Consider the following 20,720-nt stretch of genomic DNA (forward strand, 5'->3'; position numbering starts at 1 on the left):
TATAATTTTATATCCCACCAAATTATAGACATTTGAAAACTGAAAATATTGACTTTTAATAAGGATTTAGAGCAAAAAGAAGTTGTACCTACCACTGGTTTTAAGTATAAATTGGTATGACTACTTTGGAAAAGAGTTTAGGGTTCTTTTTAAAAGCTGAACATACAACTCCACTATGACCCAGCAATTTCTAAGTGTACTCCCTAAAGAAATTTGTACATGGATTCTGGGAGACCTGTATGAAATATTCATAGAAGCATGTCTGCAACCGTTAAGACTGGAAACAACTCAAATGTTTATTCATAGAATAATATAGATACATATACAAACATTTGGGATAAAAGTACAGTGAAATACTTTAAAGCAGAGAAAATGGATGCACTATTACTTCAAGCATCAGTATGAAAAGCAATGAGGAGAATGCATATACTATGATACATTTTAATAAAATTTTTAAAAATAAGCAAAAATTGGGGCACCTGAATGGCTCAGCTGATTAAGCATCTGACTTTTGATTTTGGGTCAGGGGATGATCTTAGGGTCATGAGATCGAGCCCTGCATTGGGCTCTGCACTGGGCATGGAGCCTGCTTAAGATTTTCTCTCCCTCTCCCTCTGCAGCAACCCCCCCCCGACTTGCGTGCACTCTCTCTTAAAAAAAAAAAAAAGCAAAAATTGAGATACATATTGCTCAGGAACATAGATATTTATGGTAAAACAATAAAGAAAAGAGAATTAAAAACAATATTCAGAAGTGGGAGAAGATATATCCAATAAGGAGTTAGTATCCAAAATATATAAAGAACTTATACAACTCAACACCAAAAAACCCCAAATAATCCAATTAAAAATGGGCAGAAGACATTTCTCCAAAGAAGATATGCAGATGGTCAACAGACACCTGAAAAGATGCTCAACATTACTCATCATCAGGGAAATGCACATCAAAACCACTTCACACCTGTGAGAATGGCTAAAATAGAAACAAAAGAAACAACAAGAGTTGGAAAGCATGTGGAGAAAAAGGAACCCTCTTGCACTGTTGGTGGGAGCGCAAACTGGTGCAGCCACAGACAATATGGAGGTTCCTCAAAAAATTAAAAATAGAATTAACCTATGATTCAGTAATTCCACTACAAGGAATTTACCCAGAGAATACGAAAACACTAATTTGAAAAGATATATGCACCCCTATGTTTATAGCAGCATTATTTACAATAGCTAAGATATGGAAGCAGCCCAAGTGTCCATCAATAGATGAATTAATAAAGAGGATGTGATTTATACATACAATGGAATATTACTCAGCCATAAAGCATGAAATCTTGCCATTTACAACAACATGGATGGATCTAAAGGGTATAATGCAAAATGAAATAATTCAGTCAGAGAAAGACAAATACCATATGATTTCACTCATACGTGGAATTTAAGAAAAAAAAACACAGAAAGAGAGAAAAGGAAAAACAGACTCTTAACTATGGAGAACAAACTGGTGGTGAGGGGAGGCAAATGGGTGAAATAGGTGATGGATGGGGATTAAGAGCACACTTATCTTGGTGAGAACAGAGTAATGTACAGAATTGTTGAATCACTGTATTGTACACCTGAAATTAATATACCACTGTACATTAATTATACTGGAATTAAAAAATAAAAAAATAAATAAGAAATTTAAAAAACCAATGTTCAGAATCCTGACTCCCTTTTGAGAGAAGACAGGGTGCACAATCAGAGACCACTGTGCAGGGAACTCCTGATATTTATAATGTCCTATTTCTTAAGGTACAGGGGGGCTCCAGATGTTCAGTTTATTATAATGCATCATAACACACACGATGCATATTCTTTTGCATTACAAATATTTATAAAAACATGACAAATGTTTAAAAAGAACTTACTGCGTAGCACATTCAGTACCTAATGATAACACAGCAGCTGCTGTGTCCGCTGTTCTGCAGGAGTGGTGCTGTGCAGCCACCAGAAGATCTCTAGTGGCAGGGGACTCAGGGCACTGGGTCACTAACTTCCAGATAGGACCCCCGTTCATGTATGTGGCTGCTCTTGTCACGACCACAACCTAGGAGAATGACGTAGTGTTTCTTCTTTAACCATTTGGTTCATCTTTACCCCTTAACCTCCTCATCCGTCCATCCATCCATCCATGCATCCATCCATCCATCCATCCATGCATCCATCCATCTATCCATCCATGCATCCATCCATCTATCCATCCATCTGCTCATCCATCCAGCCATCCATTCAATAAATATTTAAGTATCTCCCAAGGTCTGGGAATCTGCAGAATTCAGCTTTCACAGTCCTAAGTTTGAAGAATCCCAAGGCAACACATGGGTTGGCAAGTTATAGATACAGGGATGGAGTTTAGTCCAAGGTGCATCTGGTCAGTCTCCCTTGGCCACTCTTCTACCAGTGTACGTTGTTCAGATTCATAGACTTTCACAGCATACGATCCACAAACCTCTCCCACACGTTGGCCATTTTCATCCCCTCAGTCCTGGTAACGGAAGCTCACAGCTCCCATACACTAACATGAAATATCCGCATGACAGGAAATCGGGGGATTTTATCATGAACTGATAGGGATATTAGAGAGGGTCCATGTACATTAGCTTTCTATTGCTGCTGTAATAAATTACCACAAACTTGGTGGCTTGAACACAGACTTGTCACCTACAATTCTGTAGGTTAAACGCCCAACAGGGGTCTTACAGGGCTAAAATTAAGGTGTCGGCAGGGCTGCATTCTTTCCTGGAGGCTCAAAGGAAGAATATCCTTGCCTTCCCCGGCTTCTAGATGTCCCCCACATTCCTGGGCTCCCAGCCCCTCCTCCACCTGCAAAACCAGCAATGTCAGATCAAGTCCTCACACAGAATTCCCCTGACCTACTCTTCTGCTTTCCTCTTCCCACTTTTAAGGACACTTGTGATTGGGCCCACCGGATAATCCAGGATCATCCCCTTGTTCTAGCGTCAGCTGGTGAGCACCCTTACTCCCTCTTTGCCATATAAAGTAGTATGCTTAGCTTCCAGGGATTAGGGCATGGACAACTTTGGGGCTTGGGGTGAAATTATTCCACCTATCACACTATGAGACATCACTCATTATTCCCTAATTTTCTCTCTAAATCTTACAACCAAAAAGTAAGCTGTCAGGATCATGTTATCTCTACTTTCCAGAGAAATGAATTACTTGAGCCATACCTTAATGTCTATCTTTATAAAGGATCCAAATGGGATTGAACAACCTCTATGTGTTTTTTAGAAACAACTGAAGTTATTGTCTGGCACATTACTCAATGTTCTTTTAACATAAGAGCCTACACTACAAATTTTTGCTGAAGTGTAATTCCAAGAAAACTTCTGATTCGGCAGATGGATTCATCAAATGCAAACAACGTGGACCACAGTGTTGCCTGCCTTGCACTGGAGGTCAGAAAACTTCAGGATGAAGTTCATCCCACTTCCTGTAGATAGTTTCTGTTTTGTTTTAACTCTTAAAAAAAATTGTTTTGAATTTTTAAAGTTACCACAAGTACTCTAAGAAGCAGGCATTTCTATTAACAATTTTTTAAAAGAAAATCACTTTCAATGACTTTTGAAAAAATTACAAATGCTTTAGCAGGTTCAGAATACTGTAATTAAGAAATATTAACGTTTTCTAAGAACCTGGGGCATCTGGATAGCCCAACTAGCTCTTATTTTCAGCTCAGGTCATGATCTCAGGACAAGAGATCAAGCCCCGCATCAGGCTCCCCGCTCAGCAGGGAGTCAGCTTGAGATTCTCTCTTCCTCTGCCCCTCCCCCTCCTCTCGAATAAATAAATAAATAAATCTTTAAAAAATATTCTAGTATGTGCTTGACAGATATTTGGTAAGTAATGCCTAACAAACAGTGAACTTTATAGCATTTTATTAAATCTAGCCACCCTGACCTAAACGTTATTAAAATAGTGGATGGTTTTGAGGCCCCAAACCACCAGCATAGATAGTAGATGATACACTTCTCAGTCATGCTTCTGCATGTGCCGGCTAAGATTTCCTTTGGCCACACTTCGACACTCAGAGCAATTAGGTACAAATACGCCCTCCAGCATTTACATGGGATCACAAGGCATCCTGACCTGCCTTTCCTGCTTGGTATTCCTTTAATTACCTTTACACAACCTATGCTTCAAGCAAAAAGGAATTTTCAGGGTTCTCCAAAATTCCTTTACTTATGCTGTGCTCTGCACTTGGCATATTTTCCCATCTCCAACTGTCACACCCCTGGAGTACGCCCATGTGCACCCTTAAATGCCACCTCCTCCATCCTGCCTTGCGTGATGTGGGCTCTCTCTTTAGAAACTTCATGGTATTTCCTTTCTTTCTTCTGGTTCTTTTATATTATGTCCTACTTCGTAATGCAAGTATACATACGCAGACATACACATGTGCTTATGAACCATTTGAATTATTTATCCTTATATCCCTTTTTAGAAGAGAATGCCTTATAAATAAGATGCGCTCTAAAGTATTTGTTGAATTTAACTGCAGTACCTCTTCAATAGATGCATAAATTTTGTTCTAATAGGAATGAAAACCATGCTACCGCTTATTACATTGCATTATATTGTATAGACCAGATTATCTGGATGGTTTACCCAAAGGTTTGTTGAAATGCAAATATATTTAGTTTAAGATTCAACAGCTCCCTCTCGTGGCCTCTGTAGGCAATTGCGCTTGCTGGCCTCCAGAGTTAAAACAATTTCCTTTTAGTTTTGGAACTTAAATTTGAAGTGATTCTCATTCCATTTCAGTTTTGATGTTAAAAGTTAATTACCACTGAATGGTAAATTTTTTTCAAAGATTTTATTTATTTATTTGACAGAGAGAAAGACAGCCAGCAAAAGAGGAAACACAAGCAGGGGGAGTGGGAGAGGAAGAAGCAGGCTCCCAGAAGAGGAGCCTGATGTGGGGCTCGATCCCAGGACTCCGGGATCACACTTTGAGCTGAAGGCAGACGCTTAACGACTGAGCCACCCAGGCACCCCTGAATGGTAAATTTTATTTGGCATAAAGGTGTCATTTTTTATGTGAAGAGTAAATAGAAGCAATTATAGGTCAATGGTTTCCATCTCAAAGGACTATAAATCTGCTTTTTAAAAAATTGAGATTTTAATTTAAATATTAATAAATATTGGATTAAGGTGAAAAAGCAAGCTTTCAGAAAGTCACATATATATTTTCAGTACATGAGAATGAATGTACCTTGGAACTCAGTGACAATATATATAACACTCTATTTTTGTTTTTTCCAAAATTTGGAACAATACCAATTGCAAATAAGTTTAAAAGCTCAAGCATTCTAACTATACAATCAAATGCTCAAGTCTGAAATGGAACAGTTTAAAACAAGGAACCAAGTAAAATGCAAAACGTTAAACCCCCAAAGTACAGCTCTTAACAAGGTCCAAATCCCTCAAGTCACCAAGCCTATGATCTAGGGGTTTCTGCCATAAAGGGAAAAGCTGATTGAAGGAGGTCAAGGTCTGGCTGTGGGTGGGTCTCCAGGCTCTGTGGTGGGGTTCCTTCCCGAGTCAGCGCATCACGCAGTGAGAGGCTAAGCTTCAGGACAGAGGAAGTGTCTGACTTCTGGCACTGCACAAAGAGCTCCAGCTGGCCAGGAGGCTCTCCAGAAGGACTCCAGGGAGAAAGGGGTGGGGATCCTAACCTCCCTGGTCCTTCCTGACTCCAGAGAGGAGGAGAAGAAAGAGAGGGGCAACACTGAAATCTACATCTGTCATTGCCAACATGGCCTCGTTTGAGAAAATAAAATATCTATTTAATAGACGCTTTTCTTGTATCCAGAATGTCTCTTTCCCCTTGGATTCCCATTGTTGTCTAGGATTCCAACAATTACTTCTGAGCACCATAAGTTTTGTGAACAGTTTGATGGTTTCCCTTCTGTAGTTGTATTTTTATATAAAATCTGACCTCAGAGAAGCATTTTCATTAATGACATTTATTCTAATTGGGAAGGATGCACAAGAGAAAAAAAGGAGAACACACATATACATTACAAATTAGATAATCATTTAGCATGTGACATTAAAAATGCTTTAAAATACACATAAATTATTGCTAGATAAGAGATTTTTTAAATCATGAGCTTACCAAAAAGCAAAACAAAACAAAAAGCATGTAGAAATTGCAACTAGTTCTATGGCTATTGAATTTGTAGTTATTCTACAGTAGGTTATAAAAATGCATACTCTTTTTTCTCTTTCATTAATAAAAATTATATAACTTTGGGGATCCTCCTTTAGAAACACATTCACTTTCCCTGAATTATGACAATACGCCCACTGAAGTCCACCCAGTCAGGGAGGCTTCAATATTCAATATTCCCGGGGCGCCTGGGTGGCACAGTGGTTAAGCCTCTGCCTTCAGCTCAGGGCGTGATCCTGGCGTTATGGGATCGAGCCCCACATCGGGCTCTTCTGCTATGAGCCTGCTTCTTCCTCTCCCACTCCCCCTGCTTGTGTTCCCTCTCTCGCTGGCTGTCTCTCTCTCTGTCGAATAAATAAAAATAAAATCTTTAAAAAAAATATTCAATATTCCCCATTATTAAAAACATTATAAAACAGGCCGGATAACTTTTAAAGAGTTTATCGTAATTTCTTTTCATCTGAGTGTACACCGAAAGACTCTGAAGAAAGATATAAAAGCGTGTGGTAATCCACTCACAGAGTATGCACAAACTTGGGAACCCAAATGCCAGCATGTAATTTTTTCCACAAATACAAATAGTTAAAAAGTCAAAAAATGCATCAAGTAAACAAAATATTGGACTTTATCTCAGGTCAATGGTAAATGGCAAAACATCAGGTAAGATTGATGGTGCACGAAATCAGTAAAGTTCAACCAAGCCAGCTAGCTGATCACTTGCTAATGAGCTGCACCTTACCTGTCACCAATGGCTATTGATGCGTAGACATTGGGTTTCTGACCTGTAAATGTAATCTCAAATTGGATTTCCTAAATTTTGCATTGTTTAGTTCAGTTAAAGCTTCCCAGGAGCTGTCATCCACTTTAGCTGGAGAATAAGGAATACAGAAAGATACTTCATTCAAGACCTAAATGGCCTTCCTTAGATTCTTTACTTGGTAGTCTTTAGTTAGCCCCAGTGGGTAAATCATGGCTATAAATAATGCTGAGATGAAAAACATGATCTTTTGTAACATTTCTATCTGTCCATCAGAAAAGATATTTTGGCCTTACAAACATGAAGTGGTTGTTAAAACAACTTAATTTATAACAAGACATAAATATGTTACATATATACTTATGTGTTAAACTCTAAGCGTATATCCATCTGATAAAAAACAAAAAGCCCCAAAACACTCCCTGGTTTTTATCACACTCAAATATCTTTAAAACGGAAGAAATCACATGTTCGGTTTTCCATTGGCATGAGGGGACTAATTTGCATTTACTTACAAAATAAAATCATCCCCAAGTTTGCCTACAAATGGATTAGCCACAATAGCAGAATATTTGGTGGCAATACTGCAGATTAATAGAGTTCATTTACGGCCTAAAATTATAGTAAGAGGAGGCCTAACTTCGAAAAGGAAGATGTCATCCACGGGCCCTGACAGAAGGTATATGCTGAAAGTCAGGAAAAGTAGGAAGCTATCAGTCTGAGACTCCAGAAGAGACAGTGGGGTGGGGGAGGGGACGGAGGGCTGAAAGCCCTTCTTACCAGGTTTGGAGCGCTGGAGACTCGTAAGGACAAGTCCTGGAAATGAAGGGAAAGATGTGCTGTTAGTACACAGATGTGTGAAACATTACTTGAACTTAAATTCAAATGTTAGTTCTCTGTTGGACCTGAAAAAAATACATAAAGAAAAAACACGTATACATACATGTGTATACATTTGCACACACACAGACACACACACACACACACCTCTCACATGGCCTTAAGAGCAGATTTTAACAGCACTGAGAAAATGATGCATTCTACACAGCCTACTTGGATCAGGCAGCAGCCACATGGTTCTGGCTGTGTTAGTGTATCACTATGAGCCCTGGGTTTCAGATCCGTCGGTCTCTGGCTAAGTGCATGGGCTCCAAAGCCAGAGCGCAGAGGGTCAAATCCCAGACCACCGTTTCTTGCTGCAGGACCCAGGGCAGTTATGAAATCTCTCTTCCCGGGTAGCAGCAGAGAATTGAGTGAGAACTAAATGAATTCATGTAGATAAAGGGTTTAGAGCAAAGTCTGACACGTTGTAAGCACATGCAAATGTTTGTTTTTATTTTGGGGACTTGCTCTCAGGACTGGACAGTTTCTCAGGCATCCTTGCTCCTTTACAGATACTTACTAGGCTCTCTCCCCTGGCTCACGATCCGGAAAGAATTTCCGCTCCCCTGTCCCTATGGCCTCATTCCAGCCTTCTGGAGCTCATCACCATCTCTCACCTTCAGAAAGCACACTTTTCTGGAACTGCCTGCCACTTCTTAGTTACGATCGTGCTAATTTATGTTCATCGTACCATCTGGGTGGCCAGCTACCTATTCGCTCTCTCCTTTGCCAATCTGACACATATTTAGTGACTGCTGGCTGTGGGCCTCGGTGCGAGTAACACAGGCGTGAATGAGGCCGCTGTCTCTGCACACATGTGACTTCTCATGTCTTTATTCCCATGCTGGGGGGCCAGGCAGTGTGGGGACAGATCTGCTACCCTATTGCTGGAACTGTGTGACATACTGCACACCCCATAGCCTCAAGTGTCCTATAGGGCTCCTCTCTGAACAAGGACACAACAAAACTTCTGGAAGAGAGAGTACTCCATGCAATAGCTGCTGAGGGTAAGAGCGAAGGAAGGGGAGCAGGTGGAGGGTGCTCAGGTCCTTGGGCTGTGCACGGGGCCCTGGGAAATGGAGCGGGCTTGGGTAGTCAGTGGAGTCAAGGTCAGCCCAATGACACCCTGGTTGTGGGCACAGAAAGGGCATTTTAAGCTCAATGGTATGGGCGTCGTTTGTATCACCTTCCCACCCAGCTGGATGGATGTTCCAGGATCCTTCAGCAAGAGCTCAAGAAAGTTGGAAGCCAGTTAAATAAAATTAGTGCAACACCCAGGGTGCGGTTAGAAATGGGAAGAATTCCCAATTGGCCACTGCTGAGAACCGCAGCTCTGCTGGGACACAGCTATCCCGGCTACAGGAAGGGCACTACTGCCCTTCAGAGTGACTAGAGCCATGTCAGAGGAGGAGTGCTGACCACGCGACAGAACAGATCCACGTCCCACTGGGGTCGCCTGCCCCATCAGGAGAAACCGCCCAGCAGCAGAGCAGAGGGATAAAGCCACAAGCCAAGACCAAGGACTGACGGACTGTAAGAACAGCGGAGGAAAATGCACAAGGTGTCCCAAATCCTGCCGGGGGATGGAAGGGCTTGGGTTGGGGTTCTTGCCATTTTACTGTGGGGCTCAGGACCCAGATAGTTGTCACCACAGCCAGCACCCCTCACACACACTGCCTGTGCCCTCCCCATCACTGTAGGGCTGAGGGTACAGGTGACATCAGAGAGCACTGTCTTCACACGGGAAGGCTGAAGCCAGCACACAGGGGGTTGTGGGAAAACAAAACTGTGCTCTGGCTCCATGACAAAGTCTCACTAAACCGAGAACGTATCCTTCCTGGATAGTAAATTATCTCTAAGCAAAATTAACTTTGTTTCAATTATTTAGATTTTGCCACTACAGGGACTCTAGAAGGTTGGCTCGAAAAAGCCATCCTGCAGGAGGGGGTGCCTATGAGGCCCGCTGATGGACCCGGGGACCTCGTGGACCAAGAGGACAGCGGGGGTCAGGGGGTGGGGGCAGGACTTAGAGGGCACGGGTGGGGCAGGTGGTTTGGAGCTGCTGCTGTGCGGGGAGCTGTCTGCGGGAACCGCGAGTGACTACCAATGGCCTGAGCAGAAGCCTGAGCAGCAGCAGGGGCACCAAGCGAAGCTCAAGAAGCAGACAGATGTAGACGGCTTGCTTGCGAGTTTAGAACCCATCCTGAAGGACGACAGCCTCCTGGGACACGGTCCTATTTGTGCTATTGATAAATCAGCCCCTGGGAGAGAAGGGCCTTCAGGGGAAGAAATGAGCTTGGAGGCAGGGTTACCCCTGAAATTTCATGTTTATTGACATGCACTTTAAAGAAAGAGTTTTCTTATCGTGTCCAGTTCATCTGGTACCTGGCAGTGAAAGGTCAATTGATAAGGCGTTAACTGATGTTCTCTGAATACTTTCCAAAAGAAACATTTAATGGGTGCCTGGTGGCTCAGTCTGTGAAGCATCTGACTCCTGATATCAGCTCAGGCCTTGATCTCAGGGTCATGAGTTCAAGCCCCATGCTGGGCTCCATGCTGGGTGTGGAGCCTACTTAAAGAAAGGAAGGAAGGAAGGAAGAAAAGAAAAGAAACATTTAATAACTCTGGGAATCAATTTTGGAGTAAGCACTCCTCACAGCAGATTTTCTTCTTCTAAGGCCTGTTTTGTTAAAACTCATATAGGTCATTGTTTAGAAATAACAGGCCTTGCTCTGTTGAGAAACTATTGCTGTTACCATTAAAACCCAGAAAGTGTCACAAAAGCAACCAAAAAGGGAAGATGGCATGAGGCTAACACTGTGTCCGGATCGCAACTTCAGCAATCAGGGCAATTAGTTCCTTGTGTCTGTCCCACACTAAACCAAGCAATCTTTCCTTTTACAGGAGGACAGTAAGGAACAATGATCAACATGGGGAGGAAGACGTGCATGAATTTGTTACAAACTAAGAAACTGAGGAAACAGGTGAATAGACGGCTAAACATTGTTTGACTAAAATAACTGAGAAGATGGGGCGCCTGGCTGGCTCAGTTGGTTAAGCATCTGCCTTTGGCTCAGGTCATGACCCCAGGGTCCTGGAATTGAGCCCTGCATCGGGCTCCTTGCTCAGGTGGGAGTCTGCTTCTCCCTCTGCCTGCCACTTCCCCTGCTTGTCCGCGCACACTCTCTCTCTCAAATAAATAAAATCTTTAAAAACAAAAATAAAAAAATAAAATAACTGAGAAGACATGGCACTTAAGAGAACACCTGAGAGAAAATTAATTTTTTAATACTTTACATGATTGTATTTTTAAATTTTTTATAGTAAAAATTTTCAAGTACAATCAAAAATAGAGTTGAAACTCCCTCCATGGGGGCGCCCGGGTGGCTCAGTCGGGTAAAGCGTCTGACTCCTGTTCTCAGCTCAAGTCTTGATCTCAGGGTTGTGAGTTCAAGCCCTGCATTTTTAAGCCTACTTGAAAGAAAGGAAAGGGAAGGGAAGGGAAGGGAAGGGAAGGGGGAAGGGGAAGGGGAAGGGGAAGGGGAAAGAAAAGGAAATTCCCTCTATGAACCCATCCCCTACATTCAACAGCCATCATTTTGCTACACTCATTCTATTAATTTTCATTTTGCTGGATTTTTAAAAAGCAAATCCCAGTCTTCATGCCACTTCACCCCTGAATCATTCAATATCCTCTCAAAAAGGGGACTTTTTCCTACATAAACATAATGCCATTTTCACAGTAAACAAAAATTGTATTCCTTAGTTAAGTTAGCTCTTTAGTTCAATGGTTGATTTGCTGTAACCGCCAAGTTTACGAAAAGGTGTTGTTCCAGAAATTTGGTTACACATCAGTTTAGATTTCAGGAAATGTTTCCCACAAGAGCATCTGTAACTCATGCATCACCTAAAACAGAACAATTAAAAAAAAAAAGAACAAGTTTTCAGCTAAAAATGGTAGAAAGTTAATGCTTACTGAACAAAAATGGTTTATTTCTATGGAATAACCTGGAATAAACCTCTTTGTATACATTGTTTCTGTCAATGTTTAAAATTATCTCTATTCTACGTGAAATTCGAGAATTAGGCACATCCCAAGAATCCTGCTTCACGCTGCCATTCTTCTTTCCAGAAGGTGCTATAGACAAGCGCTTCTCACATCTTTTTTTTTTTTTTTAAGATTTTATTTATTTATTCGACAGAGATAGAGACAGCCAGCGAGAGAGGGAACACAAGCAGGGGGAAGTGGGAGAGGAAGAAGCAGGCTCATGGCGGAGGAGCCTGATGTGGGGTTCGATCCCATAACGCCGGGATCACGCCCTGAGCCTAAGGCAGACGCTTAACCGCTGTGCCACCCAGGCGCCCCTTCTCACATCTTAATGTGCATTGGGACTGCCTGGGCATCTTGCTAAAATGCAAATGCTCCTTCAGTACATCTGGGGACGGGCTCCCAGGTGCCGGCTACGCTGCCTGCTTATGGGCTCTTTACAGATCACTCGCTATGGGGTGAACTGTGCCACTCACCCCCATGTCCATATGTTGAAGTCCTAACCCCCAGAACCTCAGAATGTGACCTTATTTGGAAAGAGGGTTGGTACAGATATAATTAGTTTAGATGAAGTCATCAGAGTGTCCTTAATCTCCTATGACTAATGTCCTTATAAAAAGGAGACTCTGGACACAGCACTGCACACACGGAAAATGCCATGTGAAGACTACAGTCATGCCACTGGCAGCCCGGAAAGAAGCCTGGAACAGACCCTCCCTTAGAGCCTTCAGAGGAAGCACGACCCTACAGACACCTCGATCTCAGCCTCCCAGCCTCCCAGAACTGCAAGACGCTCAGTGGCTCAGTGTCTGCTGTTAAGGCCCTCAGTTTGTAGTTCCCTTTAACAGCAGCCCTAGCAAACGCGTACATCACCCTTCGCACAGCCAGGCTTTGGAGGGTCCTACTGGAACACACTCCAACACTGTAATCAGGGTTAGGATAATGGCTACAAACGTAGCCCCTGCAGTCAGGCCTGTGTTCCATTACCTGTCCTGAGTCACTTCATAAATGACTCAGGCAAAGCTTGTTGGACTTCGGCACCTGTGAAATCGCCATGGTAACATGCAGCCCCGTCTTATAAGGATTTTGCAAGAATCCAGTAAAAAACACGTGATGTTCCTAACTCTGCTGACATTCAAGAGAGTACTTTTTAGGGCCCAAGAAGTGGAGAAAAACTCAGAAAAACTTGTCGGGAACCAGGGAGCAAGTGGGTAGTAAGGAATGGAAGGAGTAGGTGTGGACTATTCTTTCAAAGCTTTTGTTGTTGTTAAAAGGAAAGTTAAAGAGAAACGGGACTTTGAAGGACTCATAAGGTCAAGGAAAAGGTACTTTTTTAAGGATGAGTAGGACTTAAGCTTGATTGTAGATACCTTGTCCTCATTCTGAGAATGGCTGGATTCCAGGGCACCATTCCCATACCATGTCCCCAGGTGTTGGGGACAGTATAGGGTCAGGTGTGACCCCCCCCCCAGGGTGCTCCAGACCAAGAGGTAACCGGAGTCACAATCTGGGCCATGATCAGTCTGAAGGGGTCAGGCAGAGGGGGACAGGCCAGATAGAAGGAATGGGATGCTCTGAAAACCAGGAACTCAGAGAAAAGTGAGAGTCTCCCTCAAGGAGTGGGAAGTGGGACCTGGAGAAATTCCTTGAGGGGAGGGTGTGGGGTAGGTGAAGCATGCGTGGGGAGGAACCGCAACGTGCTCTGAGTGCTGCTCAGAAAACCCAGGCTAGCACCCCTTTTCAGTAGGTGGAGCGGCTGAAGTTCCTCCAGGTCTGCCGACGTTTCCCACGTGACCTTGGGTCACCCACCCACGCTGGCTCTGGGCTCAGACATGCGGGCTGTGCCCAGTGGAGCATTAACAAATGGGGCGCAGCAAAGGCTTGGGAATTTGCACAGTTTGGACTCGCTCGCCTTTCCTCTCGGCCACCACACTAAGAACATGTCCGGGCTAGTCCGCTGGATGAGGAGAGACCTCTGGCTTAGTTGTACCAGCTGAGAGCCAGCTGGGTGCCAGCGAGGTGAGGGAGCCTGGTCAAGCCCAACCTGCGGACCCATGAGCCGAACAGATGCTGAGCGTCTGCTGAGCCCAGAGCTTCATCCTGTGGCAGAACTATGGGAATGGATGACTCATGATACAGTGCTCAACAGCTCGGGCATCTCCTCCTCGGAAAGACTAGAGCCCTCTAGCACACTCTTGGGTTGCAGGCCACAGACGCTAGAAGCAGAGACAGGAACCACAGGAGCCACTAAAATTGGAAGGTCGTCTTGGCCAACCTGAGGCGTCCTAACTTGACATCCAGGTGGGAAGCCTGTCAGAATCTCCCATATGGGTGTCTCTCTCACCCCTTAGACCCCGTAGGCAGAATCTTTGTGCCTATCCTGGTTACACCTAGAAGATACCCTAAATGATACCCTAAAGATGGCCTGTGGCTCCTCCAGATACTGACCGGGGGGAGCACCTGAGGCCAGTGGAGCAAGCTTGGACGACAGATGAGAGGTTTCTCCGCAAGCTGGCCTGCCCCCCATGATGTAGTGTTGGAGCGTTTTGGTGAGGTTGGTGGGGTCTGGAGCCGACAGCCAAGAAAGAATCCTTGAGACCAGACATCTTTGGTGCAAAAGGGTGGGTTTATGAACACAGGGACAGGACCCCTAGGCAGGAAGAGCTGCTGCCGCAGGATCCTGAGAAGCAACTGATTATATACTTGGATGTTGGGGGTTAGTAAAGATAAGAGAAGTTTCCAAAGGACTTTCATATGCTAAAGAAGACCACAGGAGACGGGAGGCCTTGCTATTGTGCAACCAAGGTTGTTTTTCTCTCTAGCAAGGCATTAACAGTAAACCGGCTGGGAGCTTCCTGGAGGAACTGATACCCTGCCTGACTCAAGTATTTGTCAACGGGCTGCAGGTTATAAGCACATTTCATTTTATCTGCATTTCCTTCTGCCTTTGTTTCCCACATCACCCAGAGTCTCAACGTATTTTGGTCTGAAAGCAGAGAAAAGTCCCCTGCTCTGGAGTGGTCCACAGACCCCGTGCCCGTGATGGAGGGTCTGGCTGAGATGCGCAGTGCAGGCAGCAAGATTCCCGGGCGGGTCTGAAACCTGCCCCCAACTTGCATCATCGGCCAGTAACACGCTTGGCTTCTCATCAGTGACTTGCCAGTGACTGGGGACCTAGCGACCCTGCTGGGCCCCATGGTCAAAGGCAGTGACCACAGGCAATCACTGCAGGTCCCCCAATGCCTCTATCCTCTGAGTTACAGATACAATGGTAGGCAAGACCAAGTCCTGTTCCCGAGTCTCACAGTCTGGGGAGTGGCAGGAGGGGGACAGGAAAGCCACCACTGCAGGTATATAAGGGAGGGCAGAGAAGCCTGGGGTGTTACCTGGTCTGAGAGTTCTGGGTCTGTTAGTTCAGAAAGACTTCGGGGCTTTGTAAGCTCTGGCCTGTTCCTTCTTTGTGATCTCCCTGGGGCCTTCCCAAACCTGCTTGTGCAGGGAGGGCCAGCCCTGGGGCCCCAGGCCAGGGCCTGAAGTTGGCATCACTGGCCACCTCTTGCCACCCAGACTGGCACAACCACGTGCTGGGATGGACAGGTCTTGGCCAGAGGAGGAGGCCACTGTCTCAGTGTGTTCTCTGTCAGACAGGATGTCTCCTCCCCCTGGAAAGTTACAGCCCAGTATTTTCAGCTATACTGATGTGGGGGAAAAAAGGCAGAAAATTATTGAATTTCCTTACTACCCACAGCTCACTGACAAGTCCTTGAAACAGGCAGAGTGACATTCCTCTAGGGACTCAACTGTTTCGATGTTAATGCTTTGCTAAGGGCAAAAGGCAGTCCTAGCCTGACCCCTGCCCCCCACGCCAGGATGCCGTGAGTCTACTTTAACACATAAAAATTCCTTTGGAAACTTCCTTTACCTTGAAAACCAACAAGATACGTGTTGGCAATCACCCCCCAAGCATGTGGCCCACCGATACACATCTGAAGGGTCTCATGACTAAGGTTTTATTAGACAGTAATAAATGGTAATAAATGACATTTTCCCAACAATAGCTAGCCCCCTCAAGGCCCTGGAAACCTTGCTTCCAAAATTCCTTAGAGACTTACACTATCCCTAACCCCCTCCCAACTTGAAAGTATATAATGGGCCACTCCTCATGACCCTGGTACAGCTCCTTCTGCCCACGGGTCCTGTCCCCATGCTTTCATAAAATCATCTTTTTGCACCCAAGACATCTCAAGAATTCTTTCTTGGCTGTTGGCTTCAAACTGTAATGTTCTTTCCTACATCAATACTACTTGAAGAAGAAAGCAAGGCAGGTTCTGTCCCTTGTTGGCCAATCATAGGGTCCTGATGCCCCTGGGTGCGCTGACACCATCCGCCAGCTGCATGAGAGACACATGACTCAAAGGCACAGCCCAGCCTGAGCACAGACAGCAGTGGTAGTGTTCCAGAACTCTTCCATGGCTCAGGGCTTTGTCTCAGCAGCTACCCTCTCAGGCTCCCACAGCTGGGTCACCATGGTCCCCAGGGGAGGGGCAGCAAGGCCAAGTTCCATGTCAGCACTATCTCAGGGCCCAGACCAACTGTGGAATATGATGACTGAGCAGGACAGCCATGCCGGTATTGCCTCAGGAATGGGGGGAGAGGAAACATTCCTAGAACCAGGACTCATGCCCACTTCTCCCTCGGGGGCAGGTGGGATCTCTGAGTGCTGATTGATGCTGGGGGCAGAAACCCCAAAGTGTGGGCCCGGCCGAGGGCTGAACTGGCCTGAGCCACCTGCAAAGCAGGGCAGTGCAGTGAGGGAGCACGGCTGATGGACCAGGTCCAGGGAAGAAACCAAAGTCAAGGTCTCCCGAGGGTCAGCCAACCAGAGAGTCCAGACACCTCACAGCAGGATGGAAACAGAGAAAAAGACAAAAAAGAGTTCAAGGTGGAGATTCCCTCCCAGGCTCAGGAGAATTTCCCTAGGAAAAGCCAGTGTGCTGTTCTTGAGAACTTGGGCAGGGGCGGGGCACAGCATCCAGACACATGGCATGGGAGACACTGGGTAGGCCACGGGTAAGGGGCCAGTGCAGGAAAGAAAGGAAGAAGATGATGGATGGGAATAAATATTTGTAAAACGAAGAGCAAAGGAGAAGGGAAGTGGCACCACAGGAGGAAGAGTAGACCTAACCCAGGCCGAAAGTAGAATAGGGGGCGGGGACAGTGGGGGAGACGGCACCCCTGCTGGACCAGCAAGGGCCCAGAGAAGAAAAGGAGAGACCAAAAGCACTGCTCATGCCTCCATGTTGGTCATGGCTGTGATACACAGAACTGCATTAGTCAGCTCCTGCCTGAACCAGAAGCAGCATCTGGGGAGTGGAGAGCAAGCTGGCTTGGACCTGCACGGTGACCCCCCCCACCCTGGCAGGGCCTGGCAGAGTTCAGAGACCTGCAGCAAAGAGAAAACTCCGGGCACGTTCTTGCACTGCCCTTGGCAGCAAAGGGCTCACTTGGGTTCATGTCCTCATTACCCTTTATGCTCCCGTGTGTTCCCAGAGGCCACGTGATTACTGTATTCTGTTTTATGAGGAGCCTCCACCCCTTGGTCCCATCACTATAGTTTTGCCTCCTCTTTCCTCCTCCTCAACCAACTGGGTTCCTGGAGCCTTTAAGTCACTCCATCAGCTGCAGGCAGGAAGCATTTTTCTTAGAGGGTGCAGAACAATAAAACTAAGAGCTCTCTGGGATGTATGAGGAGAGGGCAGGGAGCACTCAGGGAAGGAGAGGAGGAGGGAGCATGGGGAAGGGGTGGTGAGAGAGCATGGGGCCACACTTTCTCTCATTCAGCAGATTGGATAACTGAAAACGAAAGACGTCTGGTGTACTGGTCTCTCCTTGAACGTACCCATCTTAACTTTGATTTAAGAGAGTCAAGAGACAACCTACACTTGAGCCTCCCCCCACCCCCACCCCCAAGTGTGACCCCGCTTCTAATCGTCCACTCTACTTTCCAGCACAGACCCACACAGCAGCCTTTTAGCTGCAGCTACCATGGTTTCCCCCCAGAACTTCCCAGTCACGCTTCATGGCTTACAGGAGAAGTAAACTGTGCACTTTCTGGAGTTGCACGTGCACAGGGACTGCAATGATAATAAATGCTGTTTATTATGTCTTACTATGTATCAAGCACATATAAAATCTCATTTAATCCTCACAATAACACTTTTAATAAATAGTACTATTACTACTAAATTTAAAATGGAGACTGGGGCGCCTGGGTGGTTCAGTCCTTAAGTGTCTGCCTTCGGCTCAGGTCATGATTCCAGAGTCCTGGGATCCAGCCCCACATCAGGCTCCCTGTTCAGCAGGAAGCCCGCTTTTCCGTCTCCCACTCCCCCTGCTGGTGTTCCTCTCTCACTGTCTGTCAAATAGATGAATAAAATCTCTTTTAAAAAATGGAGAAAAACCTGAGCCTTAGTAACTTGCCCAGATTGCACAGCTAGTCATGGGAGGAGCGGGATTTTGAGCCCCAGGGCCCAGGTACTAACCACAGCTATGAGCCCGCACAAAGAGCAGCTCCCTCCCAACAGGCAAGCTCTGGCCCCACCTGTCCCCTAGGAAGACGTGAAGAGGTCGCCCAGCCGGCCCCTCCCTTTTCCCAGAGGCCACTCCACAAAATTCAGCTGGACTCTGCCCAGCTACCGTACCCCGTGCTTCAGGGGACACCTACGTGACCAGGCACCGGCCCTGGGATGCTTACTAGTTGGACAAGATGTCACCAGAAGGACTAGAGTGACTCCAGGTAGGAAGTGATTCTGCTTAGCAGCACAGCTGGGGGCCAAGGCACGACGCTTCTTTGAGCTGAGGTAGGGGAGCCGCAGGGAAGTCCCTGCGAAGGAGCTGGCGTTCCACCTGGATCTACGAGGGAGGGTGGGCTGGGGAAGAGCAAGGCTGTGTAAGGATGGGGCGGTGGACACAAGGAGAGACTGGTCCAAGACGATGAAACGGTGAGAGCTGCAGTGACCCTGCGCATGCTCCTTTTGAGAGGCAACTTCATGTTTGCCGCCCAGCAAGAGCGTCCTTTCCCGCCCCCATTCACGTGGCTTAGCGCCGCACGCGAACAAAACCCAACAGCGGTCGCTGGGAGCGGATAGGCACGCTGAATAAGCGGGAGGGGCTTGGGTCACGTGTCTGGGTGCTCTCGGGCCGCCACCTGTCCCAAGCCCGGCGTCTGGGGGGCCGGGGGCCGAGGGGCCCTCCTCGCTGAGACTCAGCCCCGCCGGAACCTGGGATGGTACCTGTCCGTCCGCCGCAGCATCACTGTGGGGATTCAACACCGGTGCTCAGAGGGAGACCTCCGATCAGCGCCGCGCACAGGGTGTGCTCAAAAGCTCGGCTGCCCGTAGCAGGGCGGTAAGGGGAGCCGTAGGCGCTACAGGGGCCTGTCCCATGCTGCACCCCAGTTTCCCCTCCGTTGGCTGCGCTCCACTCTCACCTTTCCATCCCTTCACAGATCACAGTACATGAAATGAGAACACCTTGGAAACAACCTATGTCATGTATTTGTCTGAAACTCTCGCTTACTAATACCACTTAACAGATTTTTTCTCTATCACATTCCCAATGCCTGGAAGCCTGTTTTGTGCTATGCTCAAGGACCACCTGCTAATGAATTAGTGGGTCTCCTAGACTCAGGGTGACGCCCATAGACACACTCAGGATGAGAAAATTTTTATAGAAGTTAATAACTCCTAATGGATGCTAATGTATAAACTTACCCTCTATATACTCTCAGATGGGCTTGACCCTGTCCATTCTTAACCTCTCACTTAATAATACAGCAAAACTGCTGTATTTTCTCTGCGCTTCGCACTGAAAACCAAAAGACTGTAGCTGGCACCTACCGTCCCCTCCCGTTCAACTGGTCTGAACGTCTTTTATCCAGAAGTGTGGGTCCAAGCGTGGCAACTGTGTAGCAGAACAGGTGATAACTATGCAAGAAATGGTGGATTGTATTTTAGAAGGTCAACTCTAAAGGTCAAGGGAGTGGAAGTCTTTATTAAGGGGAGGAAAAATGTCAGTTATGTTGCTGTGTGCGTAGAAAGGAATCTACTCCTCCATTGACAAAAATGGCAAGGCTGCTTCTTGTGCCTCAGAGGCAACGTCTGGGGTTTGTTGACAAATCGAAAAGAATGTGCATTCCTTGGAAAATGCCCTTTTAAATTTTGCGTGTCCTCAGACCCTTCGACATGACATTTATCAGCTGTTCTTCTTCTTAGTGATTCTTTGGAAGGTGGTCTCATAAACTTCAGTCTTTCCCATCTTACCCTTGTCCCCACACCAAGAGTGGTCAAACACATGAATTCATTCCTTTGCCAGACAAGAAAGCTATCTAGTTGCACCTTTTCACGCATAATTTCATATTCCCCGAGCATCCATGAAAATACTGTTCATTTGATATCTACAGATACAGTTGCGCCTCGATCAACATGGGTTTAAAGTGCATGGGTCTGCTTATATGCAATTTTTTTCAATAGATAGATTTTTTTGGAGATTTGTGACAGTTTGAAAAAACTCAACAACAAACTGTTTAGCCTAGAAATACTGAAAAAATTTAAGAACAATCAGGTATGTCATGAAAGCATAAAATATATGTAGACAGTAGTCTATTTTATCATTTACGACCATTAAATATACATGGATCTATTGTAAAAAGTGCAAACTCATCAAAACTCATGCACGCACAGACCATACATGGCACCACTCTGAGTCAAGAAAAATATAAACAAATGTAAAGATGCAATATGAAGT

At 45.7% G+C, this 20,720-nt stretch overlaps 1 protein-coding gene across 5 annotated transcripts in view; it reads right to left on the reverse strand.

Moving 5' to 3' along the window:
* Positions 1–20,720, reverse strand: part of SPATA13 (spermatogenesis associated 13) — a 328,178-nt gene that overhangs the window by 279,763 nt on the left and 27,695 nt on the right. For all 5 annotated transcript variants that reach the window (XM_034664992.1, XM_034664989.1, XM_034664988.1 and 2 more), the window contains one exon: positions 7,766–7,801. In XM_034664992.1, the coding sequence (XP_034520883.1) occupies positions 7,766–7,801 (36 nt within the window). The remainder of the gene's footprint in view (positions 1–7,765; positions 7,802–20,720) is intronic.

Source organism: Ailuropoda melanoleuca, chromosome 7, assembly GCF_002007445.2.
Source record: "Ailuropoda melanoleuca isolate Jingjing chromosome 7, ASM200744v2, whole genome shotgun sequence".
NCBI classification, from domain to species: domain Eukaryota; kingdom Metazoa; phylum Chordata; class Mammalia; order Carnivora; family Ursidae; genus Ailuropoda; species Ailuropoda melanoleuca.